Here is an 18,684-nt window from a genome sequence, read left to right as displayed (position 1 = left end):
AACCAAATACAGACTCTTTAAATTTCTATGATTAGAATTTTGTCCCCAACCCCCCTTTTTTTTCATGTGTGACACCACAAGAGCCAAAACTATTTGTTTATGTTATTAAACAGACAGAAAATCAACTTTTGACAACATTGTGATTAACTATTCAAGCAAAAAGAAAAAAAAGACATATATTTATGTGAAAACTTGCAGTCCTTAAAGACAGAACTTAAAAAGAGCACAATACACCTTAAATCTGTTTGTGTAACAACCTCTTCCTGTAAAGACATGTTTAGTGAGGAATATTACATTTCTGTTTCACTCTGTAAACAACACTACAGCACACCACTGCAGACTGTTGAAGTCATTAGCCACAGTAGCTACCATGAGATACGCTAAAAATAAGAATCTCAGTCTACTTCAGCATAGTAAAAACAACACTTGTGTGTGCCCAAATATGGAACATAAATATTACAAAATTATATTTAACAACACAGGATGGATGTGAGATTTGTGGGAGAAACATTCCAGTGAGAAAGCTCTGCCTTTGATGAATTAAAGGGAAGAGAAGAGACTATACTGTGCAGTCACATCATACACTGAGAAAGTGGAGATAACAAGAACAAGCTCTGACACTATATGGTACCCAAACAAATATTTTGTGTAATGACATCAAAAGAAAAAATTCTCTTTCACAACAAGCATGACAAATTACTCATCATAATCAAAATCTCAGAAATGCTGTTTGCAACATCAAACTCATTAGTTGAGGTTGAAGCAGCAGCTCTGCAGGATGAATAGCTATCGTAATATTAGATGTAACGTCACTGATATTACTGAATTTCAGAACAAAAAAACAAAGAGGTTTATCTACTGTTGCATCTTTGAGATTTCAGCTTCTGTGACCGCTTTGAAATCTGGGACTAAAATCTGCTCGTAATGCGAGGGTTGCTGACATTTAAAAGAAGATCTGTGTGGCTAATTAAAAATCCAATGTGATTCATGCAAACTGTGTCATTTATGATCAAGCATTCTTAAAAAATATTCAAACTGCCCACAAGCTCTGACAAGATATCTCAGGCAAGTGTGCTCATTTCTCTTGTCACAGACAAGCAGAAAAAAAGCTGAAAACTATTACTCTCATGCTCTCTGTCACCCGCTGTAGTCCTTAAATCACTCACTCGGCTCAAATTTGCTGTTGTCAACATTTCCACATTATCTGCTCGGCCAAGGAATTTACTGGATCCCCCTGCTGCGTTAGTGGGGTTGGTGAGAAATGGTAAGGCATGTAACCCTGGGCTAATAATGTCACTTTCATTTTTGATGTTTTCTTTGCTGTATTTTTTTTTAAACTCCAGTCAGACAAAAATGAGTCTAAAGCTGTTAAATATTAGCCAAAACATAAGACATTGCAGGGGGAAAAAAAAGAAGTTGATTGGTATTCTAACTTCATGCTGCAGCCTCTCTTCTCTATGCTCTGTATTGATTTCTGAGGTTACCCTGTTTCCATTTAGCCTCTTCTCATAACATATAACACATCACTGATTCGTCCTCCTCCTCTGTCTTTCTCATTTCTCAATGACACTGAGAGGGGGCCATATAAGCAGCAGCAGGCGCCCAATCCGGCTATTGGTTTCATGTTATTGAAACCTGACCAAATAAAGAGGGGAGAGCATCTGCCAATGACACCAAATGGAAAAGAAGTGCGGGGAATGGTTAGAGCATTACATAAAACAATGAAACTAATTCACTGAATTTGCATGATTCACTGCTTATCCAATCTGTGAATGACTACACTATCTTGGATAAAACAAAATGTGCTGGAACATTTCACTAATTACAACCTAGTGAGTGCAGTAAACAAAATCGCATTAATCACGGCAAGAGTGCAGCATCAATAAATCACCACAGTGGAGTAAAACAAAGGAAAATGATCGCACACAGACACTCACACTCGGTTTGTTCTGTTCAAAGGGAGTAAAATTGGAATAATATTTCAAATTTGTTTAATGGATCTGCATAAAATGACATATCGTGTTTGTAAATGACTCAGAGGCTGTCCGTCATCAGCATCAAATCAGTCACACACACTGACTCGCCTCTACCCTGCTCATTATATCAGCAGCAAGCTGTGCTCTCACACACAGTCACACACAATGTACAGAACACAAACTCTGCTAGTCACAGTTCCCTTAATAGATACCCATTTAGACTAAAACCAATATAAGAATATTTTTTAGTTTTTATTATTTTATTACAAACGTGTACAAAGTCACTGATACACTAACAAAAAAGACATCAAAGGCAGACACACATTTAATGTGGACGTGCTGACTTGGAGTGAGAAATATACCGAGAATCATCACCAAACCTCATTCAATTCATCACAAACTTCCTTTTCTTTTTGTAGCTAAAGTTTAGGTTTAATGTCTAATCTTACATGTACATAGCTCCCAAAACCAGTTGAACATCACCTGTTTAGCATTAGCAGAGTACCAAGCAGGTTTAGAGCTTAATTTTGCCTTCAAGATATGGTGGAACACTATACACCCTAATTTCCATCCATCCAAGTACCCACTTATTCCAATGCAGGGATGCAGAAGGTGCTGGAGCCTATCACAGCGGCTACTTGGCGAGAGATATGCCACCATTCAGTCTAATTAAGTTGCTTCAAACCACTTTTAAACTAGTTGGTTTTTTTTGCTCCTGCCTTTAAATACACGTGTGTTTGCAACTGTGTTGCCTAATACAATAATACATAACTGTTGCAACTCACTGTGGTCAGAATAAACTTAAATATTATCAAGTTTCCCAGAAACCTCTCAGCTGCATATTCCACTGTTTTTGCTGTCCATTTGTAAGCATATCATGTTACAAACATTTACAATATAACCAGCATGTTTAAATTTTAACAAACCCAGTCTGGCATTTCTATCCAGCATCATTTCTAATGTCTTATTTGCAGAAAAAAAGAGCTCAAGTGAGAAGCTGAGGAGCAAATCATCTACAGCAACAACAAACAACCTTGAGGCAGGTTTTGTCTGGTCGGGACCTGGGATCTAAGCAGTGCCATAATTTGTTTTAAATACGACTGCTTGAGAGCTTAAAGGCGGGCAGCTGAAATCTGGTCTGTGCTGGAGGACACGTTTGAGAAAGTGAATCAACTGCACTCATCAGGAGTTCAAGCTGATCTCATCTGTCGCTCTGTGTGGAGGCACTGATATTAAAAAGAATTGAAGATGGGTGGAGTCAATATGACTGAGAAATATCTGGCTTTTACACTTGCATGCCTAATTCTTCTAAGACAGTAACAATCCCACAAAAGGGCACAAACACCCAGAGGAAATGTTGTGTTGAAACTGTACAGAAAACAGAGCAAAGCAGAGAAACAGAGCCCCGCATGCATGCTGGCTCCTGTCCTTAATTATAGTAAAGCACTAAAGTGACTCATTCATTTCTGCAGGGTGGGGCAAAAAAAAAAAAAAAAAAAAAGAAAAAAGAAATGTTTATATAATTTTCACCTCAATTTATTCAAGTGTGAAGCACAAGGATTTAAGACACACAGTTATGAATTCGAACACAAACACACACGCACACACACACACACACACACACACACAGACAAACTGATGGTCACACTTATGTGAACTGTACACAGTCATAAACACAGAGAAAATTCAACTTCCCTCATTTCAATTCCAGCCCAGATGCTCTTGTGGTTGACCGAGTTGGGGGGTGCACTGCATTTTTAAAAAACACACACCCATATTAAATGTTGTCAGATAAACAGAGAAGAGAAGAGAAGAGAAGAGAAGAGAAGAGAAGAGAAGAGAAGAGAAGAGAAGAGAAGAGAAGAGAAGAGACAAAACAACACAAGCACTTTCCTCTAGTTGATTTATGTGATTCTATTACATTAAACATTCTTTCCCCTGAGCAGGCTCAGCTCCCTAGCAACCATTGCTTGCGGCCCTAATGTGTCTGGCATGAGGCCAGGAAAAGCTGCCTGCCTTATTGATTGCCAGATTGAAAAGTTTGCATTTAATAGGTCCTGTAATACATGAAACAATTATTCAGAGGGGCTTCCTGTCAAAAACCCAAATTGCCTCTTTTGATTATCAAAAAACAACGGGGGCTTCAAATCAAATGAGCTTTCAGAAAACTCCAAAGAGTTTGGGGCCATGTTGATTCCTCTATTTAGTTCATGTGTGTGTGTGTGTGTATGTTTTGACGGACTGTCCCTAAACTGTTCACTGTCCTGGCTGCATTCTGACTAATGAAAGACTGTGGCTGGGTTTTGGGGGTCAATCCACTTATAGCACAGTCAATTTTGAGTGGAAGGGGAGAAAAAAGCTGCTCTGCAAAAACCCAAAATGTGCAAATACCACAGGGAGCAAATTTAATCAACAAACTTTGGTTGCAGAAATACAGCTGTCTTTAGACTACACAAACAAGTGAAATGCCTCTCTGTGGCTCTTTCCCCTCTCCTAAAACGGGCCTAAAAGCTGTTACACCCAGGTGATGATACTCTATCTGCTATGACGGCCACTCTCATTTGTCACGCAGCTCGGTCCGACACAAACTCGATTGAGCACCTGTGATCGGGGATCTCAGATGTTGTCACTGACAGAGAGGAAGTGCAATACATAGAGTTGCTTTGGCTCAGCCTGTAGTAGACAGCATTTTCAGCCTCACATATCCTTCTCCTGCAGAGTGAAATGGATGACATGTTTGACTCTAAATGCATCTTTAATGGGACAAGTACTTTTTTGAGTGAGTTCTGCTGGGAGGTTAGAGTAAAGGATGGAGAGGAAAAAAAAACATCTTATCAGGAGATTGGGAATTGGGTCAGGCAATGAATTACATGCCATTCTAGATCAAAGTTACCCTGTGTATTTCCTCAAAGAAGGGTCCCTCATTATCAACCCAGATTTATTTCTCAAGGCACATTCTGTGTAATAGGGAATGTGATTTAATATGTTTTCAGTAAAAGAATGAAGACAGCAAAAAAAGGAACAGAAGAAGGACAACAGCATATTTCTGGAGGCTATTTGGGACAGGCATATATCCCAATGGTAAATCTGTAATGAGGAGAAAGAAGAGGGGGGCGTTTCGAGATGTTGGGGTGGTGGGGGATGTTGTCATTTGGCATGGCTCCATTATGAATTCCTGTCATTATATAAAAACTTATCTTTCTCCCTGCATCTCTCCATCTCCCTATCATCAGATCTGTATGGAGGAGGAAGGCTTTAAATAAACAGGCCATACAGTTAAGCCAACTGGAACCCTTTTCAATAATTACATCCAGCACAATACTCAATTTGCATTGCATTTATTTAGCCAGAGGATTTGACAGTGTGGCAATGAAAACAGTGACATTAGCAGCAGATGATTACAACCAGAGTGGTGTGCTCCCAAAAAGGGAGACATTTTAGTCTGCAGCTTAGAGGGACTCTTTACAGATAGCAATATGTCATTAAAACCAGTGCCATCTGTTCAGATTTCTTGTTTGTGTGTTGAAGACACAAAAGCAAAACCCTAGTAAAGCAATATGTAGGGTTTTTCTCCTGCACACTTTGCTGTGCAATTAGCTGTGATTACACATTCTAACAGCAAAGAGAACGAGAGAGAGAGCGAGAGAGAGAGAGAGAACAAGCTCTAACAATTGTTTTCCCTCCGAGTGCGGTAATGATCTTTGTTTGAAGTTCACAAGCTCGGTCCAGCGCAGTTTCCAAAAGACTGCTGTCTTTCCCAAGCAACGTTTTAAACAGGCAGGTCATTTCTGATAAACTGCAGCCTGCTCCGCTTTAAACTCACTCATTCCAGATTCCAGAACATGACCTCTGATGTGGTAAACCTCCGTCCTCCGCTTTGCTAACAGAGCTGTAATCACCGTAATGCAGCACATACAGTGTTTGTAGCTGCTTGTCTCACATTGCATGGAAAAGATAAGAACTTCAGGGGAAAATATCTACAAGCTACAATAACATTTTTATTAGCTCTGGTTATTCATACCAAAATACTTTTTATTTCCGCCTGTAATGTAGTTTGAATAAAGGCAAACAATGAGTCAAAAACAACAATGAAAATTTGTGTTTTTTGTAGTTTGGTCTGTGTTTTTATCTTTTGTATAGAAATTTTAAAACAGAGTTCAATGACACAGAGATAAGACATAAAATGACTATAAAGAATTGCTTGGCTAAAATATTTTTAGAACTTGGCGGTCTTTGTGATTACGTACACCACAAGAGTGTCATCAAACACAGCTGCTATTTCTCTTATTGAATAATTATTTTTAGCAGTATGTATCAAAATAGTATCTATACAGGAACTTACTGTCATGATTCTGTGATTAAGCCACTAATAAATTTAAATATTACATCCAGAGACGTTAAATGAAACAACAGCTCACTCTAAGTAATGGTTGACAGGAAAATCTGAGGAAAACAAGGCCAGCTGAATGCCTCTCACTTTGCCAAGTGCTCCTCGGGCCACCACATAACAAGGAAACAGACTGACAGGTTGAGTATGAAAGAGCATCAGTGATCTATTGTTTGCAGCGAGCGCCCTCCGTCCAGCTCCTCTTGGCAGTCAATAGATCAAAGAAAGCTAAATATATTACACCATCTACACCAGGGTATTTTACAAATACAAATTACGTCAGTTGTAGGTTTTAATAAAAGCATTAAGAGCAGTAATGTGCCCAAGAATGTATGTGTGACCTTGCAGCACACACACACACACACACACACACACACACTGTTCCCACTAAAAGTCTGGAATCTATCAAAGCCTTCATTGCAATTACCTTTTCAATGTGGGAAAATGCATTACGTCTATGTTTTAAAATGAACAACATTATTCCTACAAGGCTAAAATTGTACCATTTGTACTGTTTACTCCTTTATATATTCTGCTGCCTGCCTCTTTGTCTGTTCCCTTCTCTGCCATGCAGATTATGAAAGATATTATGTGGATGTTGAGAAGCTGATCTGCAATCAGTGTCAAAAGCTATTTTTACCTTGGCACAGGTCTGACTGAAAGTGTTTTATAAACACTGCATAATACATTTTTTCCTTTTTCTTTCTATTTTTCTTTTTTCTTCTTTTTTTTTATTTTTTTATGTTCCCACACCTTCACAAAGGATTATTATATACTCACTGAGTTCAGTTTTGAGTCTGAGCCAAGTTTCGAGTCTGTGGTGGTTAAAAAAGCAGATCTGGTTAATTTACTTTCACATGTGGTTGTAAACTCAATATAAATTAACAGAATGTGTGCTGGGTTTGCATATCAGAATTAATTGCTCTGACAGAAACAACAACAGAGAAGCAGTTAAGAAAGGAATGTTTTTATCACTCAATATGAAATGAAATGTGAGTCTTGTCCAAGATATAATGCAATAATCTGAATGATGTTCATGTGCTTTTATCAGAAATAGCTGTATCTGTGCTGATAATATCAAGGGCTGGAAGAATTAATTTAAGTACAAATTGTGTTAAAGCACCAATAAAGTAATGTACAAACACTCAATTATAAGAAAAAGTCATGGCCTGAAAATGTCAGTTGAATAAACGGAGACATGCTTGGCCTACTTTCTGCCATATTTAAGTATCATTTTACTGTTGCAGCTGGTAATGATCTACAAACTGATTTTTCTTCCTTATTTTATCTAGGCTATATAAGAGCAGATGTATAAAGTTGCATAAAAATGAAACACTCTTGCTAAGGTTCAAGGTTCAGCTGGTGGGTTTTAAGCTTTGGCCCGTTGTTGATTTTACTTTTGAGTTGGCCCACAGTTGTAAAGTTACAACATCTGTTTAAATATGTCTAGTAGTAACTATTCTTGAGTAAACGTAGACAAACACCCCACATTTCCCAACATTAAAAAAAACTGAACTGGAGTATTGCAACATATTTAGTGAGAAAATATAAATACTGTAACAAACCCTCCCATTCTCCCTTTTGGACCAATTTCAACATCTTTATAAGCAAGTATGTGACCTGTTTTATTTTTCTTTATACTATAAACATTCAGAGATAGGAAACTATTCAAAGATAACAGAAATAATGAGATGTTATTCTCTCCTCATGCATGTTCATGGGGTGGAAACTATTAGGAATACTTTTAGATGTAGCACAACCTAGTACACCACCACTATGAGATCAGTGATGAACATAAAGTAGAATTTATGACCTGACAACATCAGCAAAAACAGCATTTGACAAACATTTGTTAAAGTACTTCTGGCAAAGATGTTGGATTGTGTTACATTTCACAAGAGTTTTTAATAAACTGGAATGTTTACATGAGCTGTAAGTGCTTGTTTCAGTTTCCAACGTTAAGATGAGGGTGGAGTCCAAAGTACAAAATAAAAGTACAAAATATCTATCTATCTATCTATCTATCTATCTATCTATCTATCTATCTATCTATCTATCTATCTATCTATCTATCTATCTATCTATCTATCTATATATATATATATATTCTCCTGAACTTCATGCTCAAACATGACTTTTTATTACTTCTGGGAAGACATTTACTTATTTTAAGTCTTGTCTTCCAGTAATGGAATTTGCTTAGCAGATTATTTTTGCTTCTAAAACTTCCTGAGGACAAACAACTTATTTACCAATCGGTCGTCAGTCCACTGCACTCATGGTGTTAGTGGGTGAGTGCAACATAAAATCAATTTGTTAGCAACTGTTTTATGTTTATAAATGACAGTTGTCTGTGGTTAATTATCTGGTACTAAACAGGTGAAGAATGAAAACGTGACTGTAACTTATAATCAGCATATCACTACATATATCAGCAAAGTTAAAAATGTGAACTGACATTAGAAACCCTTGGCTCAGGTGAGGCTCAAACTTAAGTTCTTTCCGTGATGATAAATCCCTGATTCCTTCTTATAAGTATGTTTTATTGGACAAACATAACTCATACACATTATGTAGTGAAACTGCGTTGAAAATGAGAAATACAATAAGAAACTTTTGTAAATCCACTATAAATTTACAATTGCATCCGCTCCCACAGCATGCCCTTTCAAACAGTTTTTAGTGAATAGTTATTTTCTAAGACACATATTTCATTATTGACTCAAAAGACACTTCTATACTGACTATATGTAAAATTTAAAATGGTTATATTTCTGTTTTATAAAGTTGCTGCTTTCACAAACTCTTCCAAAACAAAACTCTTTTGCTCGACTACAAAAGTGGCTCAAAACTGCTTATACAAAAATAATTAATCAAAGTTTGGTTTTCATGGGGTTTAATAGGCACAACAAGGCATCCAGAGGGGGACGATTTTAAATGCATTCATAAAACAGATGGACTGGCATGCTCATAAAATATGCAGAGTTATTAGCCATACAATCTGGGATGTCTTGAGTGCTTACGGAGCAGCTCGGAATTATCTTTAATATTTTTTATTTGAAGGGCAACTATCGATCTGCCATACAAGTACCATGTCAGGGCGCTATATGAAAAACTCTTCAGTAAAACAAATTGTGTCATTACTTGAATACTTCAAATGAGCATAATTTTTGACAAAAACAAATATAGAAATATCTACAAAAAAGAAAAGTCCTGCTGGTTGGGTAACACTTAAGTATGAGTCAGAGTAACAGGAACAGGCGTGGAGTTTGGTAAAAAAAAAAAGCAAGCAAATGTTCCTCAATCAATTCATAGTTATAGTTAAAACCTCATGATCCATGTGATTTTGCAGCTTTTTGTTACTTGATGATCATATGAAAAAACACATACTAAATAAATCTATCAAGGAATTTGTCTCAGAGGCAGAGGAGCTGGTTTATTATGAAAGCATCTCACTCTCTGTCTGCCTGTTTAAGATGCCTGGCAGAGGTCACATCAATAGCATATCTGTTGCTTCAGACCTGACTAATGGAGAGAAGAGAGACACAACTGTTGTTTCAGACCTCCCTAATGGAGAGACGAAGCTCTTCGTTTCCTCTGAGGCCATTCTCATTGTTTAACCATCCACCAGCTTTCAGCCTCCCCTCTCTTCGTGTGCTTGAAAAAACAAAAACGCATTATGTGACATACCAGTAATAAAATAACACAAATTATTGATGAATAGAGTTATCTAAAAAGCCAAATTTGATTACGGTGTGCACCATAACAGGATATGGGTGGTCTGTCTTTCTCCCACAGTGTGTCTTTCTCTCTCTTTCTCCCATTCAAATTCGAGGCATGCTCAAACATCTAATAGATTTTTCCACCCCGGCACACAATTTACTGCTTACAGATTTAGAATTCTCTGGCTTCCGGCCAGGCCACAGTCAGAGGGGAATTAATGATATGAGCGCATCAGTGAGGAAAAACAGCTTGTGATTCTTTCTCCTACAGGTCTGAGCATAATGAAGTAGATACTGCCATAAACCCCCAAAACTCAGGGAGAAAAAAAAAACATACCAGAGAAGAAGGGAAGGCTGAGAGAGGCACATAATCAATACAAACACTCCATTAAATTACTTCAAAGAGGATTTTGGACAGTTTCTAGAATTAGTTCTGCAGAAGAAGCAGAAGGGGAAGCAAATATGTTTGAGGGGCGGAAAGCAAACAAGTGCAAATGATACAATCTGCCACATACTCTGTGGAGGAGTACAGTGGCAGTGTGTCTTATAAAAGCATAGCATTCTTTCTCTATCAGAATTACAACATACCATTACTATTGTAACACCATGGTCTGTTGTCTTTATCTGTTCCAAGAAACTGCTCAGTCCTACACATGTTGCAGTTGAAACATAAAAACAGCTTCACATGTGATAGGGATTCAAAGTCCCAAATATTGTTCTGTATTGTCACCAGGATAAATGAAGCATGAGAAGACAGCATCAGTCTGTTTCCTTATCACAACCTCCTACCCACATAAACATTCTGTGATGCTCTGAACAGTCTCTGAGAAGGGACAGAATCTCCCCTCCACATCAAATTGAAATGTTCCGACTGAAATATTGTCAGGATATCAACGCGGTTTATGTGCCAAGTCTGGCATACAGATCAGATGTTGCATCAGAGAGAAATACAGTGGTTTTATCCCGGAGCGAGTAAGGCTGAAAAGCAGAAATGCAGCTAAACTCCTTTCTAGGCTATTGTGCCTTCAAGCTTAATCAATAGAATTGACAAATCACGACTAAATTAAATATACTCAACAAAGGTCAGCATTTAGACTAAAAATCCAGTTAGAATTATTTGCATTTCAATGCAACCATAGTGACAATTACAAAACAAAAACTGTTTTATTTGTTATGCTGTATGTATTATTAAAATCATCTGGTCCCTATCACACTTAAAATTATGTAAATACAAGCTCAGGAGAATAGTACATGACATGACATATGATCTATCTGCAATAACTCGGAGTTATTGTTTTCTTTATGAAGTCATCATTCTCTCGTGTCATTATAGAGGAATTTTGGTCAACATTTCCTGACAGCCCCACTTTAGTTCATTGGGGTTTTGCAGACATTCATTTTATGCGCAGCTCTCTTTAAATCCTGCAACAATATTTCAATCAAGTAGAGGTCTGGCCTTTCACTAGGTCATTATAAAACCTTGATTGTTTTCTTTTACATGCATTTTGTTGGTATCCTTGGGATCATTGTTTTGCTGGATGAACCATTTTCAGTATAGTTTTAGATGTTAGCATCACTTAATCCCAGCATACTTTGGCATGGATAAATCCAGGCAAACGCCACAAGTAGACCCTCCACCAGTGCTGAAGTGGCATTTCTGTGCATGTCAGAGCAAAACTGGTGAGAAAAGTACTATTTCTTAACAATGACAAATAAATCTGGAGAATTCCTTGGCTGTTAGAATATCAATGGGAAATTTTAATTGTGGTTTAAAAGGAAAAAAAAGAAGAACACAGAGTTTTACTTCATGGAGATTGCTGCTGCCGGTTTCTGTGTGACAAGTTGGGGGGGAAGTGGTTGGAAAAACTGGATCTACTTCGTAACTGGGAGAGTTCTGCATCCTGTACATAGTAGTATGGAAAAGGGACACTGACTTTAAATTGCTTTTAGTTTAGCCTAACAGAGGCTGGTGACGAAGGTTAGGCTTCTATTAAATGGTTAATGGTTCGAACTCTGACTGCTCTCATTTATGTGTTTAAATGCCTTTGAGCAAGATGATGTACACTAAATCGCTCCTGATGTAGCAAGAAAAAAAAAAGCACCTTACAAGCTAATATAGTGAATTTATTATAAAATATGCAGCATAAACTGTAATCAAGGTAGTTATTAAATATTAATTAAATTATAGTCATACAGTAATAAGGGTGTAAGGTCATTTAAATTATAGTCATTCATTGCAAGCATAAAAATCCCATTCGAGTGCACTCCGTTGCAATTCTATCAAGTAGGATTTGATTTGAGACCTTGATAGAAACACTAGACAGGTAACGAGTAAAACCACACTTTCAAGCTTATCATCAGACCTATATTTATTTAAATAACAAACTAATTTCCATTGCATGTACTTCTAGGGGCAAAAAACTAAATGCCTCTTAAACGTTTGTATGATGTACAAAATAAATTTGTTAATTACATTAATTTACTTTACTTTCCATGGATACTTTTTACTTAGTGTTTTCTCAGAGAGCCCTGACCCTTGAAACGCTTAGGGATGAAGCAGCTACAGATGATAGAGGTGAGGGCAGGAGTCATGAATGCCATCTAAGTTCTTTGAATGCTGAGTCAAAAGATCTGACTTTGTATAATCCCCCCCACATCATTTCATCCTGCAATTTACTCACTGACCTCCATGATAAGGGCTTGAATTTAAGAAAGAATATATATATATATATATATATATATATATAAATATTAGCATTTTCTTTCTATAGCGCCCTTGTTCCTTCAACACAAACCAAAAAAACTATATTAACCGATATAGCTCTCAAATATTCGGCATTGTAGTATACAGCCACAAACCAATTGCAGCAGAAACAGGTCAGCCCTCCGGGGAGAGATAGAGGGGGTAGAATGTAAACTTCCCTTGCAAACCATCCCTGGTGGATTGAACTGTAAAAAAAAAAAAAAGCTCTAAAGCTCACTAGAGTACAAGATAAACTGAGTGGACAGTTTGCATTACCTGATTAAGTGAATTACATTACAGATTACATAAGGAGTGCAAAATACAATACATCATTCCTAATGCACTTGTAGAACTGAGTTATATTTAGGTTCTTCCTTAAGAATTTGTCAAAAGCTTATGCAAGCCATTCAATTAAATTGTGATATAATATAATTAAATGTCCTTTAGCCATCAATGGCCTACTATGTAAGGTTTTTTAACACTATAACAAACACAACATATAAGTACTAACTTGCTAGTTTTGGGAAAATATTATTAGCAGCAGACACAGCTCTAGATTTAACATGACGATATTAGAGTGGCACTGATCTAATTTAAGAAAGACAGTGTATAACTATATATATATGTATATATGTGTGTGTATGAATACTTATTTATTTATTTTTTAAGAGCTAAAAGAAAAAAAAAACCCTGTTATTCCAGGTAGGCCAGTAAAACATTGCACAGCCTGGCTGAGCTGCAATTTGAATTATGACACCAATCATTTCTCTGCCTCAAAGGTTTTAGAGAGTTGTGCAGCACTGCAGCGAAGGTCACTTGTTTCTAATTAATTACTTTATGCGAGCATGCATTTCTGAGGTCAGACTACAGTAGAGCTTTGTTCAATCGTTATGCCCCATGTACAGAGCAAGAAAAAAAAAAAACAAAAAAAAACAAACAAAAAAAAAAATGTCATGCTGCTGTTTAAGAGCTTGAATGTTTCACATGTTGCCTGTGAGACACAAATACATAAAAGAGTACTTCATTCACATTGGCTGCAAGCCAGGAAAAGTTAGGACACACACACACACACAAAAAAAGCAGTTTCCCTCAATAACAATGGCACACTTTATTACTCTTTAGCTCACAATGGTTTTCTGTACAGCTTTTGGTATTGCTGCAGTATCCTGTTATGGAGAACAATCCAATTCTTCTGACACAGCTACAGATCAGCCCGAGAATAACAATCAGCAAATACATCATTCAAGTAATACAGCGAGCAGCTGCTTCAGGCTAAAACAATCCAAAAATAAATAAATAAAAAAAGAAAGAAAGCAAGAGAGAAAAAGGGGTAGAGCTGTATCATAAAAATCAGTTTAGTGAATGAGCCAACATATTACACAGAATTACAGACATTCAGCTAAAAGATGCTTTAAGGCTACTTTTCTATCTGATCTGCTGCTGCTGCAGTATGAATATTTCATTTCAGTAGTCAGCAGCATTGCAGTGGCATATTTCATATTTCTATGCAAAACCTTGCACACAGTAACTCTCATTTTCCTTGACGAATAAGTGATCTCTCTTTAAAACTCTGCCCTTCTCCTATTGTTAGACAGTCAGCAGCAGGCACACGCCAAAGATGTAGTGAACAAACAAACAAATGGATAAGTGAGTGCACGCCACTGATTGTCTGCGTGTCACATGTGTAAGCGTGTGTGTCAAAGTGTGTGCGTGTGTCTCTGGTGCCCTGCCAGAGTCTAAACCCGTTCTGCTGAGTGGGCAGATTCTCTGGCGGAGTGTCCCATCGGAGTGACAAGTGCATTTAGAAACAGCCTGATGGAGTCATTAGCGGCAACGCTGCTCATTAGCAACATACGCGCATACACAGACATACTGCATTCACACATACACACACACATACACAGCCTCCCAGCAACAATAGTGTTATCATCAGGTTATTGCTCTGACAACAGTTAAATCTATAAAATCTGAACGATGTTGCACATTTATAGAAAGCCAAGATATGGAACATAACATCATTCAAGAAGCAGGCTGACATATCTATTTATGCAAGCAAGCAATCATACACACACACACATCCCCGTAGGCACATTCACGCTATATTGATTACTGGAATAACAACAAAGCATTCATTATTGATCTTCTTGTCCTTTTTGCGTATGAGATTCATGCAGTGTCGAGTAATCAAGGGCATTACAGCATCACACAGAAACAAACAACAGCTTCTCTTCACAGAGGATCCAGAGCAGAAAACACTACAAGAGTCATCAATAAATCAACATTGTCTTCAGAACAAGTCAAGTATCTTCAAGCATGTAGCCGATCCACTTCCATGTGCAGTTTTCAGGAACAAGGTGGTTATTAAAAATGAATTAATAGGAGATCACAAAGCTAAAATTCGGGGTTAAATCTCCAGGGTACAAACATGTGACCTGACGAGCAACAGTGTAATTATGATGGTATTTTTAGCTTGTTTGATATGCTATATTACACCACTTTAATCAGCATAAGGAATTACATCACAACCATGTGAAAGAAAAATATGTGGGAAACAGCTTCAAAGAGAACATAATGTTCTTTCTGATTATTAGGCTCAAATGCCAGAGTTTCCTATTTGCATTAGATGAGTCATCCGCAGAGACATCCAGCTTTATGTTGGCTCTGATTCATGAGTGAAGCTGTAGTGAAAACCCAAGAGCCCGCTTCAAGAATGGCACAGCGTACATGATGAATACACCAGACAACCATTCAGATGCACACAGCAGCGATCCACAAAGTTGCTGAGCTACATAGCTAATTATGACCTGAACTGATGGATAAAAAGGTAACAGAGGTGCTTTAGACTGTAGTTTGATGTGACTTAGTTATTTAAAGACACTGCAAGCTGAATTATGTCTTTTTTTTCCCATTTTATTCCAACTGTGTCTTTCTTGTCACAGTCTGTAAACAGTACTGTTACACTAGAAGATATTAATATATTGCTATTACTGCTATTACCTCTAGCCCCCCTCGATTAGTGTGCTTCTCAGCTCATTATATCAGGAGTAATTCAACCTACAAACTGATAAATTACTCTGGTTGAGACAACACTTGTTAAACCAAGCAAAGGACTATAAACATAGGGTGATTTATGGCGAGCACAGGACGCAAATACATAAACATTCACCACGGCAGCCCTGAGATAATGGAACACTGCAGTAACCTTCTAAGATGGAGAGAAACTGAACTTGCTAGTGCTCACCTAGTTGCGCCCGCTCCCTCTGGACATCCTTGAAGTTGAGTCCACTGGTCAGGGTGCTCTCCCTGTAGCGGTGAAGGGCCTCGCGCCTCCCGTTGGTCCCCAGTTCCCGGAGCACAGAGGACTTGAGAGGTTCTACCTTCAGACCGTTGCCCCATCCTGAGAAATCTGGTACTGTCCACTTCACCAGGTCCTCAAGCCGTACAATCACCTTCTCAGACACCGCAATTACCTCATGCTGAAAAGAGGCAGGGAAGAATCAGAACAGCTTTTATTAGTGAACTCTTAAAGTCCTTCAAGTATTATCAAATAGCTACAATATTTTAAGAATATGGCTGTAATTATGTAAACAACAACATTTTAGAGCCTTTCACTGAAAATGAAAATCATCAGGATCAAAACTGTGAAATAAATGGCACTTAAATCAGCACATCAAACAGTAAAGGAAGCAAGACAAAGAACAGACCATCATTATTTATCAGCTAAATTGGTATGTGCGTCAAGTAGCATCACGGCTGTGGATGCACATTAATGTAAGTAAATTACAGCACCATGAATATGGATGATGGAGGTGATTGCCGAATTGAATTCATGCCAGGAGTTAAATCAATGTCATTGAGGACGTAGGTGTTTCAGACTTTTTGATAAGCGTTTAGGAAGTCGGGCTCTTGATATTCACCATGAATGCTGAGATTTTACGCTTTTCAAGTCACACTCGGCGGCTTTGATTACACCTTCAAAGCTTAGAGGAGTAGATGAAATGAAATTTGTTACACTGGGAGTCTAATGAATAAACAGCAAAAAGCTGGGAACCGGGAACCTGCGATTCACATAAAAACTGAAAATGTAAATCTGAAGCAGTGATGTGCATGGTTGACACTGGAGTATGACTTTATAGGTTATACTTTAGTTTGCTGCTTGCCTTTGCTTGTGTAAGAGTTTTATTTTTTATATACTGATGTTGATTCAGCTCCTTTTAATAACTGATGCTTAAAGAACCTCAAGTCAAGCAGAGTGGTAAAGAAACAGAGATGGTTAAATCTGTTTCTATTTGAAGGGCTAATGGCTGAGGTGCTTGTTACCAACAGAATGGAGTACTGTGCTGTAAGGTGGCTATTACAGAAACAGGGAAATCTGGAGGACAGATGTGTACAGGCAGAAAACACACCAAGTAGGTCTCTGATGTTTACCTTGGTTATCTACAATTTACCAGGCATCTGTCTGGCTGTATGCATTCTCATTCAAACAGCTTGTGTATTACTGACATTAAAACAACACTCATTATGTTATATTTATGAGCGTGAGCAGAGGATGTGAACACAGTCAAAAATGTAAAACAGCAACTTTAATGCAAATCCTTTGCTTTTTTTAGGACTTCATTTTTGCATTTTGATTGAATATGACAGTGTTTCTGCCATTTTGCCAACATTTTTCAAAACCAAACACAAGACTTTTCAGTGTTTAAGATTCTCTCTGAGAGCTCTGTCTATACAATTACTCATATTCAGCTCTCACATCAACTGCAACTACAGGCATATCAAATCCCAAGCAGTTGGAGAAAGTACTTCCTTATAAAGGAAAAGCCTGCAAGGGATAGCTTGATATAGCTGTGCCTCCCTCACTAAGTAGAAACATCAAACATGGGTTTTTTGGTCTTCTTATAATGAGCTGTCTTCAGCTGTCAAGTGGTGGCGGGTGGTTGTAACCAGCTTTCCATGCAATGAAAAACTGACTGCTGTTTCTGCCTTCACAAAAGCAGGCCATTTGAATAATGCAGAGAAACAGTAAATAGCATTCAGCCTCCAGCCAAAAGCCACATAGCACTGTATCTGTGCAGAATTATCTACTGTACTTTGATGCAATCCGTTGACAGCACACGGAGAAACAAAATATTTCGGCTGAGTCCATTCAAAGCAAAACTAATGCACTGAATGTTCTGCTGTTGTACACAGTCAAACAGCAATCTATCAGGGATTTCAATAGCACACAGGGCGTACACACAGCAACATCAAACCTTAAAAACCCCATTCCCTTTACATTAATCAGCTGAATGACACACTGCCTTGTGAGAATGTCAACAGATCCTGTTTGGGGACTTGTTTGGCTCGAGAGCAAAACACAACAGGTGAGTACAATTCAGAAGCTGTCAACACAGTCCGAAATATAATCAGTCTATGAAAGGAGCTGCAGCCCTGAAAACAGCTACATCCATTAACTTGGCCATACGACAATTCCTTTCTTGCGTTTCTTTACCAGCTGACTTCTCAATGCTTAAAGTCTGCGAGCTGCTGCAGGAAGATAGAGTAGTGGTTTGTGGTTTGTGCAAGTCATGATATTCTGTTGAGAAATATGCAAATACTGGAAAATTAAAAGAAGGGTTTCTGAGAAGCAGCCAAGCCAGTCAGTTATTGAGAAACGATCACAATAACATAACAGGAGCAACCTGGTCTGCCGAGACAGCCAGAAAAACACTGATGCAGTACTCCAGCCAGTGATTATTTCTTGTATAACTGCACCAATATTTTTAGTTTAGAATCCGAGTGGACAAACATCTTATCAAGACTTCAAAAGATAACCAGTGCAAACAGTCCAAAACTCAAAAGAACAGGACTAAAATG

At 37.9% G+C, this 18,684-nt stretch overlaps 1 protein-coding gene across 1 annotated transcript in view; it reads right to left on the bottom strand.

Moving 5' to 3' along the window:
- The window catches only part of arid5b (AT-rich interaction domain 5B), a 72,810-nt gene that overhangs the window by 47,011 nt on the left and 7,115 nt on the right, over positions 1-18,684 (bottom strand). Inside the window, exon 3 of the mRNA XM_042010363.1 lies at positions 16,070-16,304. Within this exon, the coding sequence (XP_041866297.1) occupies positions 16,070-16,304 (235 nt within the window). The remainder of the gene's footprint in view (positions 1-16,069; positions 16,305-18,684) is intronic.

This window comes from Melanotaenia boesemani, chromosome 16 (genome assembly GCF_017639745.1).
Source record: "Melanotaenia boesemani isolate fMelBoe1 chromosome 16, fMelBoe1.pri, whole genome shotgun sequence".
Lineage (NCBI taxonomy): Eukaryota > Metazoa > Chordata > Actinopteri > Atheriniformes > Melanotaeniidae > Melanotaenia > Melanotaenia boesemani.
The sequence above is the reverse complement of the archived record's forward strand: the minus strand, read 5'-3'. Positions and strand labels throughout refer to the sequence as shown.